Source organism: Erinaceus europaeus, chromosome 16, assembly GCF_950295315.1.
Source record: "Erinaceus europaeus chromosome 16, mEriEur2.1, whole genome shotgun sequence".
Classification (NCBI taxonomy): domain Eukaryota; kingdom Metazoa; phylum Chordata; class Mammalia; order Eulipotyphla; family Erinaceidae; genus Erinaceus; species Erinaceus europaeus.
This window is the reverse complement of record NC_080177.1, coordinates 12124731-12148099: the sequence shown is the minus strand read 5'-3', so window position 1 is coordinate 12148099 and position 23369 is coordinate 12124731. Positions and strand designations below refer to the sequence as shown.

The window sequence follows — 23369 nt, the reverse complement described above, 5'->3', positions numbered from 1 at the left end:
ACGCAGAGAAATGGAGTGGTAAGGGACATCACAACACCAGAGCTGCTTCCAGTCCTGTAGTACTCCGTGTGGCACAGGGCTACGTGTGTTAAAAGACAGGCAGCTTATCTGATGAAATTTTCTTCTTGCCCTTTATTTTTTATTTTATTTATTTATTTTCATTAACTTTATTGGATAGCGACAGCCAGAAACTGAGAGGAATGGGGAGCTAGAGAGGAATTGAAACAGAGACACACCTGCAAACCTGCTGCACCAGTTGTGAAGCTTTTTCCCTGCAGGTGGGGACCAGATGCTCGAACCCAGGTCCTTGTGCATTGTTACATGTGTGCTCAATCAGGGGTGCCACTACCCAACCCTTTTTTTTTAATGTCATGAAATTGGTGTCATTGGAGTTATAAAGTGTCTGTAGTCTTTTGTGCTTGAATTCTTTCACTAAGTTTTATTTATTCATTTTTATTTTATCAGAGCGCTACTCAGGTCTGGCTTCTGGTAGTGTGGGGGATTGAACCTGGGACCTCAGAGCCTTAAGCATTAGAGTCTGTTTGGATAGTTATATGCTATCTCCATCATTATTTTTTTTAGAGTCATAATATATGTATATTTTTTCTCACAGTTAAGTGGTATTACATAATACAGACAGCCACAGTTTACTATTCACCAGTTGACAAGCTTTTGAATTGTTTCTGGTTTTTGACTGTTAGAATACTGCTATAAACATTCACACAAACACACACACAGACACACACGGTCATTGTCAGGGCTTCACCTCTCTGGGTTCACCTCTTTTGAGATTCTAGGATCTGAGTGTCTGTCTCCTTTCTCGTTTAGGGAAATTCTCAGCTGTTATTTATTCAAATTATATTTCTGTACTTTTGGTTAGTGTGATAGTTCACCTGGATGAGCACCTGCCTTGTCATGTACACAACTGGGCTTGAGCCTGGCCCTGTCACACGTTCAGTACTGTGTTGTTTTTCTCTCTCCCTCTGTCTCTATCTGAAAAAAGTCAGCTCAGAGTGGTGTGAAGTCCCTGTAATGACAAAACAAACAAACAAACAAACAAAAAACCCTCCATCTTTTCTTTCTGGCACCCATATTATTTGCATAATTTGCATGTTGTTCCTCTTTCTGTTGCCATAACACTATTTTCTCCTCACTTGCTTTAGTTCCTTTTTTCTTGTTGCGGGTCTTTTCTTTGATGATTTCCTTTGCCCTGTTCTTGAGCTCACTGATTTGACTTTTGCCTTCTGTCTTTCTGCTCTTGATCTATTCTACTGTATTTTATAGTACGATACTGTGTTTTTCTGATTTTTGTTAGAACTTTTCCCGTACTTCCTCTGGCTTTGTTGAAATTTTCTTCCATTGATCTCCTCATTTCAGTGAGCATCCTTTGAAGGATTCCTTTGAAATCTGGGTTAGATTGTTTATATAGCTCTGTTGTATTTGAAGTTTTCCCCAAGTGTTTGTCTTGACCAGTTAGCATGGATAATTTCCTTTGTTTATCACATTTGGTGCTCTGTGAGTACCTGGACTGAGAGTCTGGGCTTGTACAGACCCGGAAAGCAGCTAGGAGTTTATAGTCACCAGTGTTTGTCAGAGGCTATCCTACTGAGGTAAAGCAAACCTGGGCAGCATTCAAGAACTGGGAGGTTATGAGTTCCGTCCCCTCCCCTCTGCAGCTGTTAGGCTGCCACTGGTGTGGTTCAGGGAAAGGAGGCAGTGCCTCAGTTCCAGGTGGTGACATCAAGCACACTCTGGGACTGGAAGGCCATAGACTTGGTATCTCTTGCTAATTGACTATACTTTGGGATGTTTTACTGGTGTTTATTGGCTGGAAGGGTATCTCTTGTTTCTATCTGGGCTGACAGGTCCAGAAGTTTGCCATGAACTAGCTCTCAATGAATGTCTCCTAGTCCCCAGCTAACTTTGCTGTTTGCTGAGAGCTGAGTGGAGCTTTCTTCCAAGAATTTGCCCCTGGGGTCTGTAATTATGGAGATTGAATCCCCGTGTAGTGTCCTCCAGCACAAGGTTACAGAGGTTTTCAGGAAAGTGGCTATTCGGACTCCCACTAGGTATAGGGCCTATGGTTTCTTGCCTCCTGTCCTACTGTTGTAAATAAAGTATTAAATAAGATAGGCTTCGCACTCCCTTGCTCCTCAGAGTAAAGAGAGATCTCTTCTTCATTGTAGCTTCCTGTTGCACCCTGAGTTTTTATTCTTGGGCTGGGCATTTCTCTGTCTCCTTACTACCTGAATCCTGTCCCTTTCAGTAGGAACTTATTCATCTGACTTCAGGTCTGCTTTCCTGGAGGCTAATCTACTGTTTTTTTTTTTTTTTTGTTCTTCCCAGAATTAGGGCCTTGCACATGTGGTTTCACTCCTTCAGGACATTTTTTCATTTAGATAGAGGGACACAGACACACACACACACACACACCCCACACGACATTTTTTCATTTAGATAGAGAGAACACACACACACACACACACACACACACACACACACACACACACACACACACACACACCATATCACCAGGCCTTTCCTGGTACCATAATATCCTTCATTTGGTTCCAGGTCTCAAACTTGAGCCATGTGTATTGCAAGGCATGCACCTTACCTACTGAGCTATCTCTCTAGCCCTACTCCACATTTTTGGTGTAACTGTGTTACTGAAGATGGGGATAAATACAACACTTCCTCTTCCCACAACTTAACCCCACCCTCTCAAGTTCTTTAATTCTTGAATAATTGACTTAGAAACATTAGGTGTACATTATAGAACAGGGGTAAGTTATAGAACAAGTATGATTGTGAGCAGATGGTTATTTGTCTCTTTTTGTTCTTTAGGATATTTTCATCCCATCTCCAAGTTTGGAAGAACGATCAAATGATGGGAAGAAAGGTGGAGATTTGCATAGTTCTTCATTGACTGTTGAGTGTTCTAAAAATTCAGAGATTGAACCAAAGAATTCTCCAGAGGATCTTGGACTGTCTTTGACAGGGGACTCCTGTAAGTTGATGCTTTCTACAAGTGAGTATAGTCAGTCCCCAAAGATGGAGAGCCTGAGTGAGCACAGAATTGATGAAGATGGAGAAAACACACAGATTGAGGATACTGAACCCATGTCTCCTGTTCTTAATTCTAAACTTATTCCTGCTGAAAATGACAACATCTTAATGACTCCAGCACAGGATGTTCAAGTAGAACTGATTCATAATGATGACAAAGCAAAGGAGGATGACACAGAAACCAGAGATGACAGTAGTATTTTAACCACTGACTGCAAAGGGAGAGAAGAGACTGCAGCAGAAGATGTTTGTATAGATCTCACATGTGATTCAGGGAGCCAGGCGGTTCCTTCTCCAGCTACTAGATCTGAGGCACTTTCCAGTGTGTTAGATCAGGAGGAAGCCATGGACATTAAAGAACAGCATTCTATAGGATCTGATGTGGAGGAAATCCCTGAGACTCCTTGTGAAAGTCAAGGAGAGGAGTCCAAAGAAAACATGGAGACTGTCCCATTACACCTCCCTCTGACTGAAACTCAATCTCAAGGATTGTGTCTTTCAAAGGAAGCCCCGAAACAAGAATGCCAAGAAGCTATGGAGGTTGAAACCAGTGTGATTAGTATTGATTCTCCCCAGAAGCTTCCAGTACTTGACCAGGAACTGGAGCATAAGGATCAGGAAGCTTGGGAAGAAGCTACTTCAGAGGACTCAAGTGTTGTAATTGTTGATGTGAAGGAACCATCTCCCAGGGTTGATATTTCTTCTGAACCTTTGGAGGCAGTGGAAAAATGCTCAGATTCCCAGTCGTGGGAAGATGATGTTCCAGAAATAGAGCGATGTGCTGAGAATAGAGCAGATAACCAAGAGCAAAAGAGTGCAGAATATGAAGGAAATTTGAAATCAGTGGATGCAGAAAAAGAACCTATAGAGGCAGACTCTCCCCAACCTCCCTTGACCTTAGTGAGAGCAGATGATGCTCTAAGATCTAATCAGGAGATGCAGCTGACCCAAGCTCAAGAGGAAAAGTCAGTAACAGGAGACTCAAAAATTACTAATGCAAAGCAGCTGGGTTCAAGTGTGGACGCTCAGCCGCTGGAGAAGGCTCCTGTCCATGCTTCGCAAAGCTTCTGTGAAAGCTCTAGTGGTATGTGTGATTATTGGATTTGTTTTGTTATTTCATTACATTTAACTATGTTATTGACCACAGCTGAGAGGTATCAGGGCATGTAGATTGTATTAATAAGGCTCCTTCAGAGTACTTTTAAATTATTTTAGTAATAGTATGCAAAAAAGCTTCTAGAACACTGGGATGTTAGTATTATTATGATAATAGTATTTCCCATGAAGTTTTTACACACTTGGCAGAACCAGCTTTTTTTTTTTTTAAAAAAAAAGGGCGACTGGCATAGCAGAACTTGCTTTACTAATATTAATTATTGAATTATTGAAAACACTAGTAAGTGGGTTTTTTTTTTCTGGTTTCTTCAAGATATTTAGTTCCTGAGCAAACAGTTGAAAACATTGTTTTCAAGATAGTAATTGGGAAAATAGCTTTTTATGAAAAATGAAAGTAGTTTTTTAAAAAAGTATTTATTCCCTTGTTTTATTGTTGTTATTGATGTTGTTGTTGTTGGATAGGACAGAGAGAAATGGAGAGAGGAGGGGAAGACTGAGAAAGGGAGAGAAAGATAGACACCTGCAGACCTGCTTCATCGCCTGTGAAGCGACTCCCCTGCAGGTGGGGAGCCGGGGGCTCGAACCAGGATTCTTATGCCTGTCCTTGCGCTTTGCGCAAGGTGCACTTAACTCGATGCGCTACTGCCCAACTCCCAATGAAAGTAGTTTTAGCTGGAAACAAATATCAGAAATAGGTTTTGACTATTAGGAACATTTTTCTAAAGTAAAATCAATCAGAAGAGCATTGCATGGGGAAAATCATTCTTTTTCCTTTGAATCAAATTTTATTGATTTGTTACTGGTTTACAGTGCTGTTAAATTTTTTGACTACATCTTCATACTTACATAGGGAAGTTTCATCATACTCACCATTGAAGTTCTGGTGTAGCCACACTATCAAAACAACACCTTCTGGGTTCGAGCCCCCGGCTCCCCACCTGCAGGGGAGTCGCTTCACAGGCGGTGAAGCAGGTCTGCAGGTGTCTGTCTTTCTCTCCCCCTCTGTCTTCCCCTCCTCTCTCCATTTCTCTCTGTCCTATCCAACAACGAACAACATCAACAATGGTAATAATAATAACTACAACGAGGCTACAACAACAAGGGCAACAAAAGGGGGGAAAAATGGCCTCCAGGAGCGGTGGATTCATGGTGCAGGCGCCGAGCCCAGCAATCACCCTGGAGGAAAGAAAAAAGAAAAGGGGGGGTGGGAACACCTTCTGCCCATTCATTATAATTGTAGTTCTTTTACCCAAGTTCTTAGTCCATTTTAAGTTTTATTTTATGTATAGTGTTTAACAGTGATGTAACCACTTTATTTTGTATATGTTGCTGTCCAGCTAGCCCATCAGAAAAATTATTCTATAGCTAAAACGTAGATGTTTTTAGTTGCTGAACCTTAAGAAAGCCGAATTTAAATGAGAATGACAAAAAAAAAAAAGTTAATGGCTTTTGTCCTAGAACAGAGTGAATGGTGTGAATTCTGACAGCTCCAGATTTGTTTGTAAGAGTTTGATTTGCCTGCTGGAGGCCCCAGAGTCTAGCTTCTGCCACAGCTGAGCATAGTGCTTTGACTTTCTCACTGCCTCCTCACTTACCCTGTCTCTATTGTAATAAAGAAATCTTTTTAAAAAAGATTCCTTTATGCTAAAATTAGAAGAGCTATTCTGTGTTTTGTTACAAGCTTTTTCAAAAAAAAAGATACATGCATAATCATGAAAAATGTTCAGATAATACAGGAAATGCAAAAGGAGTTGGGGAGACAGTGGGGCGCGGGGAGAAAACCTCTTTAGATGCCTCTGTTCATAGATAGTTTGTCACTTAGCCGTTTGGAAATTTCCTTAGACCTTTGGAAGCCTGTTGAAATGTGAATAAAGTAAATTTAGATAGATGTTTCTTGGAAGCTTAGCCTTATTCAATATAAACTAAAGTAGATAGAGTCATGGTTGTAACAACTTCAGTAAGTCTTTCAGCCCACTAATGGTACTCTATAATCGGTTAATAACAGTTAGAGAAGCCAGGTAAGTATTGTGCTCTAGCTGGAACCTTTATTGGCTTACTTTATGAAATACATTCTAACTAACCTTTGATGTCGGTGGCCAGTTTCAGGGTAAACGATTTGTGCATGGTGTCACACAGTACAGAGATTTCCTAGGTGGTCACATGTTTGAGTCATGCACTGTATTACTGAGCTACTTCTGTGGGCCAGTTTTTATTTTTATGGGAGGAGAAAGTTGGAGAAAGAGAATGTATCAGAGAGAGGGACTAAAGCACTTGTTTTTTTTGGTTTTTGTTGCTCTCTTATATGATGCTGGTTATCAAATTCAGGTTCTCATACATATAAGACAAACACTGCATTGCTGAGCTACCTCCTGGCCCTAGATATTGTTACTTTTAATTTCATGGCTTTTAGTCAGTTGTAAGAAACACCCAGTTCTCTTGAGAAAAAAAAGAAAACTTTTAGATAAAAGAGTTAAATATGAAAGAAATCTTTATGACATTAAGGCTTTATTTTTTAACCCTTAGAGAAGGGGAACGAGAGAGAACAAGCTCATCACGCTGGCAAATGGGATCCTGGGAAGTGAGCTAAGGACCACATGCTTTTAATTCCAACACTCTAGGCTCTGGGCCACTTCCCAGACCACTTGACATTAAGGTTTCCCCCCACCCCCTGTTAAGATTTATTTATTTATGAGAGAGTAGTGGTGAAGGGAGATAACCAGAGCACTACTCAGCTCTGGCATAAGGTACTGCAGGACATTGAATCTGTGACTTCTAGGGCTTTTGGCATATAAGTTCTTTGCTCTAGCAGACTGAGCTATCTCCTTGGCACAGTAAGGGTTTTAAATATTGTTGTGGACTATTGAATTCTCTAAATCCTGTAGTAAGGAAGGCATTTCCCACTCAGATGGCCTGAAAATTTTCTTTTGTTCATATCTTTCGTCATGGGTTGTCATGCAGCTATAGAGCAAGATAGATAGCCCATGATAGTCTGGGAAAGAAAGAACGAAGTTGAGAATGATGGGAAGCAAGATGGAATCTGTCAGCAGGGTAATCCAGCCAGGCCACATAAGTCTTTAGTCTGGCTCACTGACGGAACAGTAAATCCAAGATCCTCTGGACTACCATTCCTTCAGACAGTTTCACAGTAAATACCCATATCTGCTGGTGTGTTAGATACTGCAGAAACAATATTACCTCTGAAATATAAAATAAAACTTTTGTATCAAGAAAATCAAACTTAGCAACATGGAGAATCAGAGTAATCACTGATATAGTGACTGCTGCTTGTCATGAGAGAAAATTATTGTTGTTTTAAAGAGATTCACTTATTTATTTTACGAGAGAGAGAGCTTATGGGGATCAAACATCACATATGCAAGTCCTATGCTCTACCCTCTAAACAACCTTCCTAGCTGTCAAAAGAATTGTCTTTGTAATAAAGAACTTCAGAAATGACAGGTGCACTCTCTGGGAAGGTAGTTTAGCCCAGTAGCTATGCATTTCCACTTCAATAAATATTCTGTAAAAGTACAGAAAGTTTAAATGATTACTTATATTTTCTGATTTATTTCTCTTATCTTCAAGTTTACCTTGCAGTGTATGTTTTATATTTATTTGGATATACATTTAGTAAATGAATAATGTGAGAGAAAGAATTAAACTTCTCAAAAATTTCAGTAAGTTTAAAATAATTTTGTTGTGCAGGATTAAGTGATAATTTGACTAGGTTAATCTTTCAAATGAGTAAATAAAAGGAGAGAAATAGGAAAATATTTGGAGGATGCTGAATAGAGGTCTTTGTGAACATAGATAAAGAGTAGACGTGTAGGTTATTATTATTTAATTGAATACCGGCTAAATAGTTAGAAATCTGTCTTCTAGTAAACACTAGTTTTTGACCAAGAGTTATGTTTAGAAGCATGTTTATAGGAAGATAGCTTTGCTTATAGTATTCAGATGGAATTGGGGACTGGGGAGTTGAGAGATTTCAGGCAGAAAAAGTAATTTATAGACTGAAGAAAAACAATAATCCAGGGGCCAGGAGGTGACACACCTAGTTAAGCATACACATTCCAGTGCACAAGGATCAAGGTTTAAGCCCCTGGTCTCCCATCTGCAGGGGGAACACTTCAGAAATGGTGAAGTAGGGCTGTAGGTGTCTTTCTCTCTCTCTACCTCCCTCTTCCTCTCAGTTTCTCTGTCTATCCAATAATAGATTTTTTAATTAAAAAAACAATAACTGGGGGGCAGTTAAATGCATATATAATCATGTATAGGGGCCTGGATTTGAACCCCCCAGTGCCCACCTGCAGGGGAGATGTTTTACAAGTGGTAAAGCAGGTCTGCAGGTGTCTCTCCCTATCTCCCCCTCCTTTCAATTTCTCTATGTCTTATCCAATAAAACAAAGAGAAAAAAAGGGGGGGGGATCAGCAAGGAACAAAGGGAGTGTTTTGCAGCCCGTGAAAGACTCAGTTTTACACTGAGTTGTGTTGTGGTTGTATCACTGATGCTAAAATATGTAGGTTTTATTTAGCACTGTGTGAAGGAAGTTCAGTTACAGGGAAGTAACCTTCAGTAATTAATACTTTCCTATTTCATGTGTTTTGTATGGTTTATCACATAAAAAGATCGCTTAAACCATACTGTTAAAGCAATCTATTATTTCATCAACAAGATGGTTTAATTTGGAAACAATAGCAGACAGCTGTGTGGATAGTTGGTCTCATGCTGACACCTTCATCCAATCAAAATTCAACATCACTTATGTAACTTACTATTATTATAGATTTCTTTATTAATGAGAACTGGAAGAGTGAATGAAAGCCAGAACCTCATTCTGGTATATGTGATGCCAGGGATTGAACTCAGGACATCATGCTTGAGAGCACAATGCTTTATCCACTCGGTCTGCTTATATAGCTTTCTGAGGGACTGCTGCTAGTTAGAGAAGAAGATGAAGGTGAGCTGAAGGAGCAACATCATTTCCCTTCAGGTGCAAGGGGCTGGTTGCTGTAATCTGCTGATTGGGCATGCCTGAGAACTCTGTTACATCCTTTCAACCGCTTTTAAATAGGGCTTCTTCTTAACAACTTTCACAGCACATTACGATGTGCAAGGATGGGGAAGCTTTGCAACTGGTGAAGCAGTGTTGTAGGTATCTTTCTGTCTCTCTCCCTCTCTGTCTCTTCCCCCTGCCCTCTCAATTTCTGGCTGTCTCTATCCAATAAAGATAATACAAAAAAGATAAAAAAAAAAAGAAAGAAAAACAGCAGTCCTCTAACTTTTATCATGGTATATTGTTGCTTATTACTAGCTATTGTTATTAAACTCTTACTGTGCCTAACAAATCAAACTATCACAGATATGTGTGTATAGGAGAAAGCATAGAGCTGAGTCCTGTTGGAGGTTTGGCACATACTCACTTTGGATAATCGGAAACTACAGTAATAAACACATTTGGGCTCCACCTGGTTCCTGTCACAAGGCTCCTAAAAAGAAATTGCAGTTTTCTACATGATGAAAGTATCTTACATTGTCATAACAAATCAGTCTCCCTTAAGTTTAAGCCTTAGGATGGGCTTCTGAGATTTGGATTGGGGATTTTTTCTTTTTCTTTTTCTTCTTCTTCTTCTTCTTTTTTTTTTTTAAATCAGAGCACTGCACAGCTCTGGTTCCTAAGGGGTGGGAGTGGGAGTTTTAACTTTGGGCTTTTGAGCCTCAGATAGGCAATTTCTGGGGCGAGGTGATGGGGCACCTGGTTAAGTGCACACACTGCAGTGCACAAGGACCCAGGTTCAAACCCCTGGCCCTCACCTGCAGGGAGAAAGCTTCACAAGTGTTGAAGCAGGGCTACAGGTGTCTCTCTGCCTCTCTCCCTCTCTGTCTCCCCTCCCCTTTCAATTTCTCTGTCTCATAAAAATATTTTTAAGAAGTTAAAAAATAATTCCTTTAAAAATTTTTTTTTTCTTATCTTTATTTATTGTGCATTTTAACTTGTGCGTTCAACCAGCTGTGCCACCACCAGGCCTCCATGAAATTCTTTTGCATAACCATTAGGCTCTGTCCCCCCATACCCCCCAGACTGTTGGGGTTTTGGGTCCCACCCACTGGTCTTGGGAGGTGACTGGAGATTAATGACCTATAAAACCCTTGAGCAGGTTTTTGACCCCAGTCTACTCTGAAGCACACACAGGATCCTGAACTTGAGGATTTGAACTGAGAACATGCCGTTTGAATAACTCTCTTAAAAAATAAATAAATAAAAGTCCTTTCACTTCCTCATTAGAAAAACAAAAACTCTTGAACAACTAGTTGGTAAAGATTTCAGAATGCAGGGTACCCCAGCTCCACAGGGACAGAAGCTGCTGCTCTCCAAGCTCTCCAGGATCTCCTTCCAGGTACTCTTGCCTCTAGTCACTTACCTCTGTCCTCTGTAAACGCCTTTAGAGTAAACTGGTCTGTCTGAGTGAGTGTTTATATTGAGGTCTGTAAGCAACTCTGGCAAATTAGTAGGATTCTCTGATCTGTCACCAGCTGGTCAGACACTCTGTGAACACTTTGGACTTGGCTTGTCATCTGAAGTGATGGCAGTCTTTTTCAGTTGAGCCTGTAACTTTTCTGCTGATGCTGTTTTAAGTACAGTATGTCGGAGTTGCAGTTTGCTGAGAATTACTTTGTGGTGTTGGACAAACATACTTTTACAAGGAGCCAGATCATAGTTATTTTGAGACATCCCAGCAAAGCAAACACACATTTCATTTTATTATTAGTAGTATTATTATTTTTGCCACCAGGGTTATTGCTGGGGCTTGCTGCCTGCACTGTGAATCCACTGCTCCTGGAGGCTATTTTTTTCCCTTTTGATGCTCTTATCTATCGTTGTTGTTGTTGTCTTTATTGTTGTTATTGCTGTCGTTGGATAGGACAGAGAGAAATGGAGAGAGGAAGGGAAGACGGGGAGAGAAAGACACCTGCAGACCTGCTTCACCACCTGTGAAGTGACCTCCCTGCAGGTGGGAAGCTGGGGGCTCGAACTGGAATCCTTACGCAGTCCTTGTGCTTCGTGCCGTGTGTGCTTAACCCGCTGCACACAACCTGGCCCTCCTCATTTGATAGTTAATAGCAGTGGCACAATTTTTTTCTTCTCAGACTAAGGCTTTTTATTAATAAACAATTCAGAAATCACAAAATGTGATTTTGGCAATTTGCTAATTTTCTGATTAGCAAAAATTTGGAACTGAGGTCTAGTTTGAAAAATGAAGTTTTAGGAGAATAAGAGTGCTATGTAACTTGATATTGTCACGTAGGGTTGGGGATTGTGAGCTATAGGAAGGAAGAGGGTGGGAAAGAATGAATGCAGGGAGTTCAGAGGAGGAAAGCAGAAACTTGCCTGAGGTCCCTGGATACTGTGAGTCCATGACTATATAGAAGTTCTGGCCTTGACCCTCACAGTCCACCTGGGAAAGGGTAGAAAAGTAGGAAGCAGTTAAATGTAACAAAGAGTGGGAAAAAAAATTATGCCCAATGTTTCCTGTTTGTATTAGTCACTGACAGCTAAGCCAGGTATCCTAGGAGGTGGCACAGTGGTAGAGCTCTGGACTTGCAAGTATGAGATCCTACGTTCAACCCCTGGCACTGCATATGCCAGAGTGCTGTTCTGGCCTTTCTTTCTCATGAAATAAACCTTAAACAGTAATAACTGGCCTAAACGTGTATACCAGGGATGCTCCTAAGTGCGAGATTTACCATTGTGCAGAGGCTGAGATACGCAGATTACGACTGTGGCTGCAAAGGAATGCTGGACCATGAAATAATAGGTTTGCAAGTTAAAACCAATACTTGAGTGTGTGTCCTTTGATCTATCCTTTGTCACCTCTTAAAGTAGTTTGTAAATGATAATATCAGCCTTTAATCTGAAGACTTTTAGTATTAAGGAATGCTCTCTTTAGGTTAGCATTGCATACAGTCAAATTAAAAATTTAATTGAAACTGTCCAAATTTGTGTGACATTTCGAGACAATATCCCCAAAGGTACCGACTGTCTTAGAGCTCAGATGCTTTTATGTTTCTTTTGACCTCTTGTTCTCGGGCCTTTCAAACTTGCACTTTTCCTATTGTTTGTCTTTTGTTTATGTGCTTTGTATTCTGTAGAGAAAGCAGAGTGAATAATAGGAAATTAGTTGGGAAGCTGATGAGTGTTGTACTTAGTTCCCTATCTTCTTCCTACCTCCCTTTTTTCAGATAAGAACAATTATCCACAGTACACCGTAGTCAACCAGTGATTCAATATCTAAAAATAATAATAATAAATAATAATCATTGAAATATTTCTTCTGGTTTTGGATTTTTATACTTTTGTTTTCGATTTCTTTTTGATTATCATTTTTCTTCCCCCCAGAAACTCCATTTCATTTCACTTTGCCTAAGGAAGGTGATATTATCTCACCACTGACGGGTGCAACTCCACCTCTCATTGGGCACCTAAAACTGGAGCCCAAGAGACACAGTACTCCTATTGGTGCGTAACTCAAATGTAACGGTGTTTAAAGCAGACTTTCTCGGATTTCATTCTTTATTCAAGTGATTCTTTTAGATCTGAGGAATGAGCCCATCTAGTAAGGTTGATTTTTGTCTTAGGAAGAATAAGATTGTGGTGTCTGGCTCTTTGAGTTGTATTTCCAAGAGGAGTTGTGTGATGATGGATGAAAGTGTGGAAGGAAGAGAGTATTTTAAGGATGTCATTACTCGCAAGGCAAATATAGTATCTGAATGCTAAGCAGCGGTACAGAGCCATTTATAAAGAAGAAATAGGAAGCAGGATAAATCTTACTACTTATTTAGCACCCCGGCTAAATAGTCTGCTGCCTGACAGGGCAAGAAAACTTAGATCCTCCTTCCCTGAAGCCACCAGTAGTCTTCTGCATTAACCTATTTGTTTTCTCAGTGCTGGGAGGTAACAATGATGCCGCCTGGAGTATCCTGCTACCTTTGCCTGATGCTGGCAGATGTGGGTTGGCTGAGGGCTCATGCAGCATCCTTTGTCCAGATGCAGAAGTGGAACTGAATCCTGTTGCTCCTCTTAAGACCAGGTGTCAATACTAGTGCGTAGTTGTTGATACTTGTAACAGGATCTATCCTAGGACAACCCCCTTCAGTTCTGCAGAGCTGTGGAGCCACACAGGCAAATGAATCGTTTTTCACGTTTGTATATTAGTTCTCTCCTTCTTCCTCCTGCCTCTCTTCTTTCAGATATTAGCAGTTACCCCGAACGTGCCATAGCAGCCAGTGATGTGATGTCTGAAAGCATGATGGAGACCAACGATCCCATACTTGAGAATGAAAAAGGAGGTTCTGGGGCACCCCTAGAAACCGATGACAAATTGTCTCTAAGAATGAAACTGGTTAGTCCTGAGACTGAGGCAAGTGAAGAGTCTTTGCAGTTTAACCTGGAAAGTAAGTTATATTTTATGTTAATCTTGGTTATTTAATCACACCAAATCTTTTTTTTTTGGCTATTTTAAAAATTTCATTAGTGACTTAATGGTGATTTACAAAATTATAAGCCCCAAATCTTCTAATTAAAGTGACATACTTGAATTATAAATGTATATTAGTAATGCTTTTAACCACAGACTTAATTCCTTGCTTTTGGCCAGTCAGCGTCACATTATGGAAGAAACTTTATCTCCCTACTGCAGCTTTATTCTCTGTGCTAATAAGCCTGTGTCTCCACAGAGTAATTGAGTTCCATGTTCAGAAATGGTGCAGAAGTGAGTAGAAAATTTGTGATTGTGAATTCCCATTGTAGATTTCTTTGGCTATTTCCCACATTAATTTTATTAAAGTGTTTGACATGGCTAGAATACAGATGGTGGTATAAGACATTTTTTGGAAAGTAGGAACCAGATTCTACTATGTGCACTTAACAGTGTGACATCCTTGAGTCAGATTCTATAAGGCCGTTTATATCATGCTGAGAAACCCAAGAATTTTTGTCCTGGCAATAATAGGATCAGATTTGCTTTTTCAAGAAGATCAGCTGAGTGTTTGAAAGCTTTGGTCCTTTTCTTATGTTGCATATTTCTTTTTCTTGTCTGGCAAACCCCTATTTAGTCTTTAGCCAGAAGTGCAGCCATTGTCAGTGGGTATGGAGATTGAATGGATGAGTTTGAGAACTGAGTAGTTGAGGGTAGATAGCATAATGGTTATGTAAAGAGACTCTAATGCCTGAGTCTCCACTGTCCCAGGTTTGATTCCCCAGGTTTGATTCCCCTACATTACCATATACCAGAGATGATTAGTGCTCTGGTTTACAAAAGTGAATAGTCGAGTAGAAGGAACCTTGGGGTCAGTTAAAAAATAAAAAGGGGGAGGAAAAAATACAGAATGGCTTTATATCATTGTCAGCTCATTTAATTTTCATGCTAGCACTCTAAGATAGACATCCTTATATCCATTTTAGATGAGAAAACAATAACTGAGGGATTTTTAGTTACATTTCTTAGTCACAGTAGTTTAAGATGTAGAACTGGAATTTGAATCAGATATTTGATACTGCAGCTTAAAATTTTCCCACTAAGTCATTTGTAAATGCTGTTTTTTTTTTTTTAAATTTTATTTATAAAAAGGAAACAGACAAAAACCATAGGATAAGAGAGGTACAGCTCCACACAATTCCCACCACCAGGACTCCCTATCCCATCCCCTCCCCTGATAGCTTTCTTGTTCTTTACTCCTTTGGGACTATGGAATTAGGGTCATTATGGGGTGCAGAAGGTGGAAGGTCTGGCTTCTGTAATTGCTTCCCTGCTGAACATGGGCATTATAGGTCAATCCATACTCCCAGCCTGCCTCTCTCTCTCCCTAGTAGGGCGAGGGTCTGAGGAACAGGGGCTCCAGGAGACATTGGTGGGGTCGTCTGCTCAGGGAAGGCCAGTTGGCATCATGTTAGCATCTGGAATCTGGTGGCTGAAAAAAGGGCTAACATATAAAGGCTGGCATAGTGCAGATGAATATTTGGGGGTCTCTGTTTTGAAGATAGTTAGTAGGCCTACTTTAGTTGTATTCCAAAGTGCCCATGACTATACTAGTTTATTATTTATTTATTTATTTTTCTGAGCCTGACATCTGATACACAGATGGATCCAAGTTATTGTCTGGGAGATGATATCATGGCTGGAAAAAGGACCAGAAAGCTGGATCAGGGAAGAGAGTATATTTTACAAATATGGGAAAGGTGTATAAATATTGTTGACTGTAAATCCCATCGATTTGATGTGATCTGGGGCCCATATTCAGCTTAGGAGCCTATGTGACCTCTGCATCCCTGTAGATCTGAGCTCACATTCTGTGGTCATGAGTAGGAACTTTCCAGGCTTCCCCAGTTTCAGGACCCATCTTCCTCAAGTGGAACATAGAGTATGTTGTCCAGCCTCCCTTCGGAGGATGGAACATTCTCTACCATTGTTGATCCACGTTAAGGGCAAGGTCCTAAGGGGGCCCACAAAGGGTCTATTATGTTGTTCCTGATAGAGATGACTGGTAACAATGGAGAGAGGGATTTATTCAAGGTGTAGGCCCATTATGTTTGTTTGGGAATCTCAAGACTCCCTGACTAAGGGCCCCAGCTGATGAGGTGGCCTGATGACTAAAGAGTCATTGTTAAAGTATGCCAGGCCAGTCTCTTGCCCTCATTCAGCTTTTGCAGTCCTTACTTTGATAAGGTTAGCTTTGGACTGACTGAAAAGTGTAATAGGAAGTAGGTGAGGAGGGTATCTAAGTCTATGTAGACACTAATTCATTAGGAACTACAGGGTGTCCTTTTAGATCTTTCTACTTGCTTGCTTGCTGCATATACTGACTCACTGCAGACTATTGTGCACTTTTGCTTTCAGGTATATATTTTGCCCTAATTTATGGATACATGTGAACATCTGCCCTATCTCATGGGACCTGGTCTATATCTAGATTTTGAGACTTTGTTAGGAAGTGAACCACCTGAAATGGAATTAGAGAATCCTATCAAAGGAAATGTCTCACCCAAGTAATGAGGCTGAAGGGTTAACATTTCACACCTGATGTCTCTGGACAGTAAATGTTGTTTAGTGGAATTAGAAGAAGCCTTAAGATTGTAAAGGAACATTTTGGAGAGGGAGATATGCATAGGAAAATATAAAGCCAGGAAATCTATGAGAAAGAGTTACAAGTAACAACCGTGTCAGGACCTGAGAGATGGCTCAGTGGTGTAACTGCCTGCCTTGTATCGGTGAGGACAGCCTGACTTTCAGTCTCTGGCAACACATAAAATGGCAGATTAGGGAGTCAGGAGGTAGCGCAGCAGGTTAAGCTCACTTGGCACAAAGCTCAAGGACCTGTGTAAGGATCTCAGTTTGAGCCCCTAGCTCCCCACCTGCAGGGGAGTTGCTTCACAAGTGGTGAAGCAGGTCTGCAGGTGTCTGTCTTCTCTCCCCCTCTGTCTTCCCCTCCTCTCTCCATTTCTCTGTCCTATCTAACAACAACAACATCAATAACAACAATAACTACAACAACAATAAAAAAGTGCAACAAAGGGGTAAATAAATAAATAAAATAATAAAATTAAATGGCAGAATAGTGCTTGTGTCAGTCTGATGGTCTGTCTCTGTTTCTCACTCGCTTGCTCACTCTAAAAAACAAGGTAATTGCTAGATGCAGAAATGAGGTCTAGTACAGTATATCTGAAAATGTACATTGGATTTAGCTTCATTTGGTGACTATAGTAAGAAATATTTCAGTCTGGTGGTTCTGATGAGAATTGTACTGAGGACATTAGAGGAGTGACAGGGAAAAGAGCAGCAAATATATTTCTTTGGAGAAGTTTATGTGAGAAAGGTAAAATGTGGCCACTTAGGGAGTTGGGCAATGGGTTAAGCGCACATGGTGCAAAGTGCAAGTACCGGCTTAAGGATCCTGGTTCGAGCCCCCGGGTCCCTGCCTGCAGGGGATTCGCTTCATTGGTGGTGAAGCAGGTCTGCAGGTGTCTGTCTTTCTCTCCCCCTCTGTCCTATCTAACAACAACAACATCAATAACAACAGCAATAACTACAATAATAATGAAAAACAACAAAAGGGAAAATAAGTAAATAAATAAATATTTTAAAAAAGATTGTCTAAAAAAATCTGGCCAGTTAGAAGAAAATATGAGATTGAAGATTTTTTTTTTTCATTATAGTTCCGAGAGAAAGAAAATATTCAAAAGAGAGGGAGGTTAAAAGTAAGGGAACAGGGAAAACAATTGATAGATCAAGACCCTGAGGGAGTTAGAAAGCAAAACTTGGGGGTCAGGCCATAGCACAGTGGGTTAAACACAGGTGATGCAAAGTGCAAGGACTGGCTAAGGATCCCGGTTCAACCCCCAGGCGGTGAAGCAGGTCTGCAGGTGTCTCTCTTTCTCTCCGGCTCTCTGTCTTCCCCTCCTCTCTCCATTTCTCTCTGTCCTATCCAACAGCAAACGTCATCAGCAACAACAACAACAAGAACCACAACAAGGCTACAACAACAAGGGCAACAAAAGGGGGGGGAGGCCTCCAGGAGCAGTGGATTCATGGTGCAGGCACTGAGCCCCAGCAGTAACCTCGGAGGCAAAAAAAAAAAAAGAAAGCAAAACTTGTAGATGGCATAATGGCTATGCAAGGACTTTGATGCCTGAGGCTCCAAAGTCCCAGGTTCAATCCCCTCGACTACTATAAACCAGAGCTGAATAGTGCTCTGGTTTTACCTTTTTTTACTGTTTTTTTAATGTTTATTTTCCCTTTTGTTGCCCTTGTTGTTTTTCATTGTTGTTGTAATTATTGTTGTTATTGATGTCATCATTGTTGGATAGGACAGAGAGAAATGGAGAGAGGAGGGGAAGACAGAGAGGGAGACAGAAAGACTCCTGCAGACCTGCTTCGCCGCCTGTGAAGCGACTCCCCTGCAGGTCGGGAGCCGGGGGCTCGAACCGAGTGCTCTGGTTTTAAAAAAAAGAAAGTGAAGCATTTCAGACTATAGAATTGGTGTGCTTGTATAGGAAGGACATTTTCATAACTTTAGCTAATATATTTTGAATTCTTATTGTATGCTAGGCATTTTATACATATAGTTCATCATCTATAAAGCAGAGTTTAATGTTACTTTCACTTTACAGATAGGGAAATGGAGGCTGTAGAAGGCTGGACTCTTCCTACGTGCGTGCACACGCACGAGAGAGAGAGAGAGAGAGAGAGAAATGAAATAGCCTGAATTTACAGTGCTTCTGGAGGATCAGTTCCAAACAATAATGCTATTTGTTCTGTTTCTCAATGCTTATTGATTTGAATCTTAAACATTCAGTAGAAAATAAAGTGTTGCATATTGCTATCCTTACTATCATCTCTGAAACCAAGTAAGCCTTATCAAGAATATTTTGTAGCCTTGAGTCTTTAGATTTGAGGGGGTTTTGTTTGTTTGTTTGTTTTGTTTTCTGCTGTTTCCAGGATTGTTATTTGGGCTCCTATCCTGCATAAGTCTACTCTTGCTTCCAGTGGATTTTTTTTTTTTTTTTTGATAGAAAAGGGGAGAGACCACAGCACTGCCCCACCACTCCTGAAGCTTCTACCATGCAGTTGCTTCCATGTGTCTGGGAGCTCGAAGTCAGATCTTTGTGCATGGTAAATTTTGTGCTGTACTGAGTGAACCGTCTCCCCTTCTCCTGGGAAGATCATAAATGGAGTTACTAAGAGTGATCATAGTAGTAAATCTCACTATCTTTCCTGATACTAGGAGCACAGTATATGATACTGTACTCACAGTTTTATTCATTTAGTCCTCACAGCAAATGTATGAAGTTGGTTTTATCTTATCTGTTTTATAAGCACTCCCAGGTTGAGCATCTGGGGCCAGAGCCAGGTCTTTGCTTCAGAGTCAGGGCTCTAACCACTAAACTTCATAGACAGATGTTGATTTATATTAGGTTGTTTCAGACGCATGTACAATATTGTAATAATAATTGAAATAAGTATAGGAGAACACATTTTAGTCTCTCTTGTTTATTTATTATTTATTTATTTTTGCCTCCAGGGTTATTGCTGGGGCTTGACACTTGCACTTCAAATCCACTGCTCCTGGTGGCCATCTCTTTTCCATTGTTGTTGTTGTTGTTGGCTAGGACACAGAGAAATAGAGAGAGGAGGGAAAGATAGAGGGGGGAAAGAAAGACACCTGCAGACCTGCTTCACTGCGAAGCGACTCCCTTTGTAGGTGGGGTGCCGGATCTCAAACTGGGATCCTTGTGCTAGTCTTTGCGCCGCACGCTATGTGTGCTCAACGCAGTGTGCTACTCCTCTGCCCCCACACTTTAGTCTCTTGACAGTAGTGACACTGCTTGCTTTGAGATTATGAGATTCTTTAGAGTGTCATTCTTAATTTTTTGCTACAGATTCTTGCTGAAAAGGCTTGATTTGCCAGCTATCTATCATGGACACTTTAGGAAGAATTTGCACTGTATATGGGTTCTCTTTGAGACCACACTGTTTAAAGTTTGTGTATCAGTATGAGGTTTTATTCTGCATACTTTGTTGACTTCATTAAGATTTTTACTCCTGGAGTGTGCACTGTACAGTACACCAGGCCCTGGGTTCAGGCCCCCCAGCCCCACTGGCAGCATGGGAGGCTTCACAGATGGTGAAGTAGTGTTGCAGGTATCTCTTTCTCCCTTCCTCTCTCTGTTCCTTTGCTCTCAATTTCTGTCTCTATCCACAGAGAAAATATTTAAAAGCTGTATTGAAATTGTTGCAGATAATTTTGTGTGTTATTTCCTTACTACATATTTGTTCTTTTCCTCCTCCCCCAAAATTAAGTTTTTTATTTTACCAGATTTTACCACTACTCGGCTCTGGCTTATGGTGGTACAAATCTTGCAAGCCTCAGGCATGGAAGTCTTTTGTATAATCACTTTTGCTGTCTCCCTGACCCTATTTTTACTTCTTGTATAAGAGAAGATTTGAAATTTAGGAGAAGGTTCACTTTTATTTTAATTATTACTGATTCGTCATTTGTGTTTCTAGGAAGCTTGAAAGAAAATAGATTTATGCAAGGAAGAAAACTGTACCATTAAATTTTAAGAAGTCTTTTTTGTTTGCTCATTGTTAATCCATTTTTATTTGTTGAAATACTAGAAGAGAATATTAATATTAACTGAATTCTGAATTCTCTTTCTCTCTCCTTGTTCTTAAATTTTTGTTTTTATTCAGAGCCTGCAATTGGTGAAAGAAAAAATGGATCTGCTACTGTTGCTGAGGCTGTTGCCAGGTAACGAGAGCTGGTTGCTATTTGGAGGAGTTTAAGATACAAAGCCTCTGGTAATAAGGGAAGAAAAAATTTTAAATGAAACTTTAGCATAATGGACTTAGCAATGTGTTGAATCTTAACAGGCTTTCTTATTAATGCATTAAGAATACAGCCCTTGCTCTGCTTAGGACAAAGGTAATTAAAAGTGGTTCTGTTTCTCTTTAGTGTATTTAAGATACTCTTCTTTTCCTCCGTGTTGATGAAACTGAGATTGCTGTTGCTGTTGGTGAGGAACTAGAAGGCTTGACAGAAGACAGCTTAGAACTTGTTTCTTCAGAGATCCTTTTCTCACTTGCAGCCTAGGGCCATTTTTCTTCTGACTGCCAGACTGAACTGTTATTTTTCCTTTGTCATGAATGCAGTGGTGGTTTGAGGATGGGTACGACCCCATCTTGAGACCTCAGTAGTTAAACTTTGCCATCTAGTGGATGTGATAGAATTGTGTCATTTGTTTCTTACCTAAGTCACCCAGAATGAAAATATTTACAGTAACTGGCAAAATATAGGTCAAGATTCTTAAATCCAGGTAGGCAGGTACTGTAGTAAAATAGCTTAGGTGCGAGAGTACCTTCTACTGAGGTTGGCGATGAGCGATGGCGTCGGCTCATTTAGAAGGAGGGTAGCCTCTGTTCAACTCTAAGCCCTTATTAGCACACAAGACTTGCCATTGCCTTTTTTTTTTTTTTTTAAAGAAAAATTCCAGTATGGTGTGTCAGATAAAACATGTGAGTGGTCTGGTGATGGTGCACCTAGTTGTCCACACAAGTTACTATGTGTGAGGACCCGGGTTCAAACCCTTGGTCCCCACCTACAGGGGAAAACTTTATAAGTGGTGAAACAATACTGCAAGCGTCTATCTTTCCCTCTACCTCCCTCTCCTCTCTCAATTTCTCTGTTTCTACCCCACCCACAAAAAAAGAAAAAGTATGTGAACTAAATTTCACTTTTGTAAATTTCTTTTATTTTTTAAAAATTATTTTATTTTATTTTTATTTATTTATTTTATTTATTTATTCCCTTTGGTTGCCCTTGTTGTTTTATTGTTGTAGTTATTGTTGTTGTCGTTGTTGGATAGGACAGAGAGAAATGGAGAGAGGAGGGGAAGACAGAGAGGAGGAAAGAAAGATAGACACCTGCAGACCTGCTTCACCGCCTGTGAAGCGACTCCCCTGCAGGTGGGGAGCCGGGGTTCGAACCGGGATCCTTATGCCGGTCCTTGTGCTTTGCGCCACCTGCGCTTAACCCGCTGCGCTACAGCCCGACTCCCAATTTCTTTTATTTTTAATTTTTTAATTTCTTTTTAAAATATTTATTTGTTCCCTTTTGTTGCCCTTGTTGTTTTATTGTTGTAGTTATTGATGTCGTTTTCGTTAGATAGGACAGAGAGAAATGGAGAGAGGACGGGAAGACAGGGAGGGGTAGAGAAAGACACCTGCAGACCTGCTTCACCACCTGTGAAGCAATTCCCCTGCAGGTCGGGAGCTGGGGGCTTGAACCGGGATCCTTATGCCGGTCCTTATGCTTTGTGCCACCTGCGCTTAACCCGCTGCGCTAACGCCCGACTCCCGTAAATTTCTAATCCTAGTTTAAACCCTTTGCTGTTTATCTAGATATTTCTTAGATGTGTTGTGCTCTGGAGTTTTGCATATTTAATTTGAAAGATAAGTGGTCCAGGAGATAGTGCAGTGGGTAGGGTGTTGGACTCTCAAGAGCACGAGGCCCCAAGTTTGAGCTCCGGCATCACATATGCCAGAGTGATACTCCTGGCTCTCCCTTCTCATTAATAAATGAAGCTCCCCTTCATTCTCTCGCTTCCTCCCTCCCTCCCTTCCTTTGAAAGATAAGTATCTTAGGGTCTGTCTTTGTTTAAAAGGATAATCTCTATAGAGGTTTTTTTTTTTTTTTTTTTACATTATTATTGTTATTTTTGCCTCCAGAATTGTCACTGGGGCTCTGTACCAGAACTACGAAGTCACTACTCCTGGAGGCTATTTTTTCCTTTTTGTTGCCTTTGTTTTTTTATTGTTGTAGTTATTGTTATTGATGTTGTCATTGTTGGATAGGACAGAGAGAAATGGAGAGAGGAGGGGAAGACAGAGGGGAGAGAAAGACAGACACCCGCAGACCTGCTTCATCGCCTGTGAAGCGACTCCCCCTGCAGGTGGGGAGTTGGGGGCTCAAACTGGGATTCTTATGCCGGTCCTTGCACTTAACCCGCTGTGCTACCGCCCGACTCCTGGTACTTTTTCTTAAAAGTAACTTAGTGGGCTAGGGAACTAGTAAAATGGTAAAATGGTTAGACTTTTCTGCTTGACTCCAAGGTCCTAAGTACAGTCTTTGACATTGTTCCTTTAAGATGGAGCTTGTGTTCTGGTTAAAATTTGAAAAACAAAAACAAAACTAACATAGTATATACTGCTTTGATTTATTTTCTCAGTCCTCAGAAGACCATATCTGTGCTTAGCTGTATCCATGAAACCTTTGAAACCCAGCAAGAGAATGATACTCGAAATCAGGATTCCCCCTCAGCACCCATCAGGTGAGCATTGTTTCTGTAATTCTTTTTCTTTTTTTTTTTTTTTTTAAGATTTTATTTATTCATGAGAAAGATAGCAGGAAAGAGAGAAAGAACCAGACATCACTCTGGCACATGTGCTGCTGGCGACTGAACTCAGGACCTCTTGTCTGAGAGTCCGATGCTTTATCCACTGCACCACCTCCTGGACCACTCTGTAATACTTTCTATGTTGTGTCGCTTAAAAGATTGATTCGCTTAAAAGATTGATATTCAAGTCTAACATGTACTGCTGCTGTTTTGTGAACTTGAGCTTGCTTTTAT

At 40.6% G+C, this 23369-nt stretch overlaps 1 protein-coding gene across 2 annotated transcripts in view; it reads left to right on the top strand.

Annotated features, from left to right (window-relative positions):
* The first annotated feature begins 2875 nt into the window (after window positions 1-2875).
* The window catches only part of TP53BP1 (tumor protein p53 binding protein 1), a 55240-nt gene continuing 34746 nt past the window's right edge, over window positions 2876-23369 (top strand). Inside the window, exons 1-5 of one of the 2 annotated variants that reach the window (XM_060174499.1) lie at window positions 2876-4153; window positions 12585-12704; window positions 13436-13639; window positions 20434-20491; window positions 22968-23069. In XM_060174499.1, coding sequence (XP_060030482.1) covers window positions 3019-4153; window positions 12585-12704; window positions 13436-13639; window positions 20434-20491; window positions 22968-23069 — 1619 coding nt within the window. In that variant the 5' untranslated portion in view covers window positions 2876-3018. Of the gene's footprint in view, window positions 4154-12584; window positions 12705-12728; window positions 13288-13435; window positions 13640-20433; window positions 20492-22967; window positions 23070-23369 lie in introns of those variants that run through there. The other variant, XM_060174500.1, reaches the window with a different exon arrangement.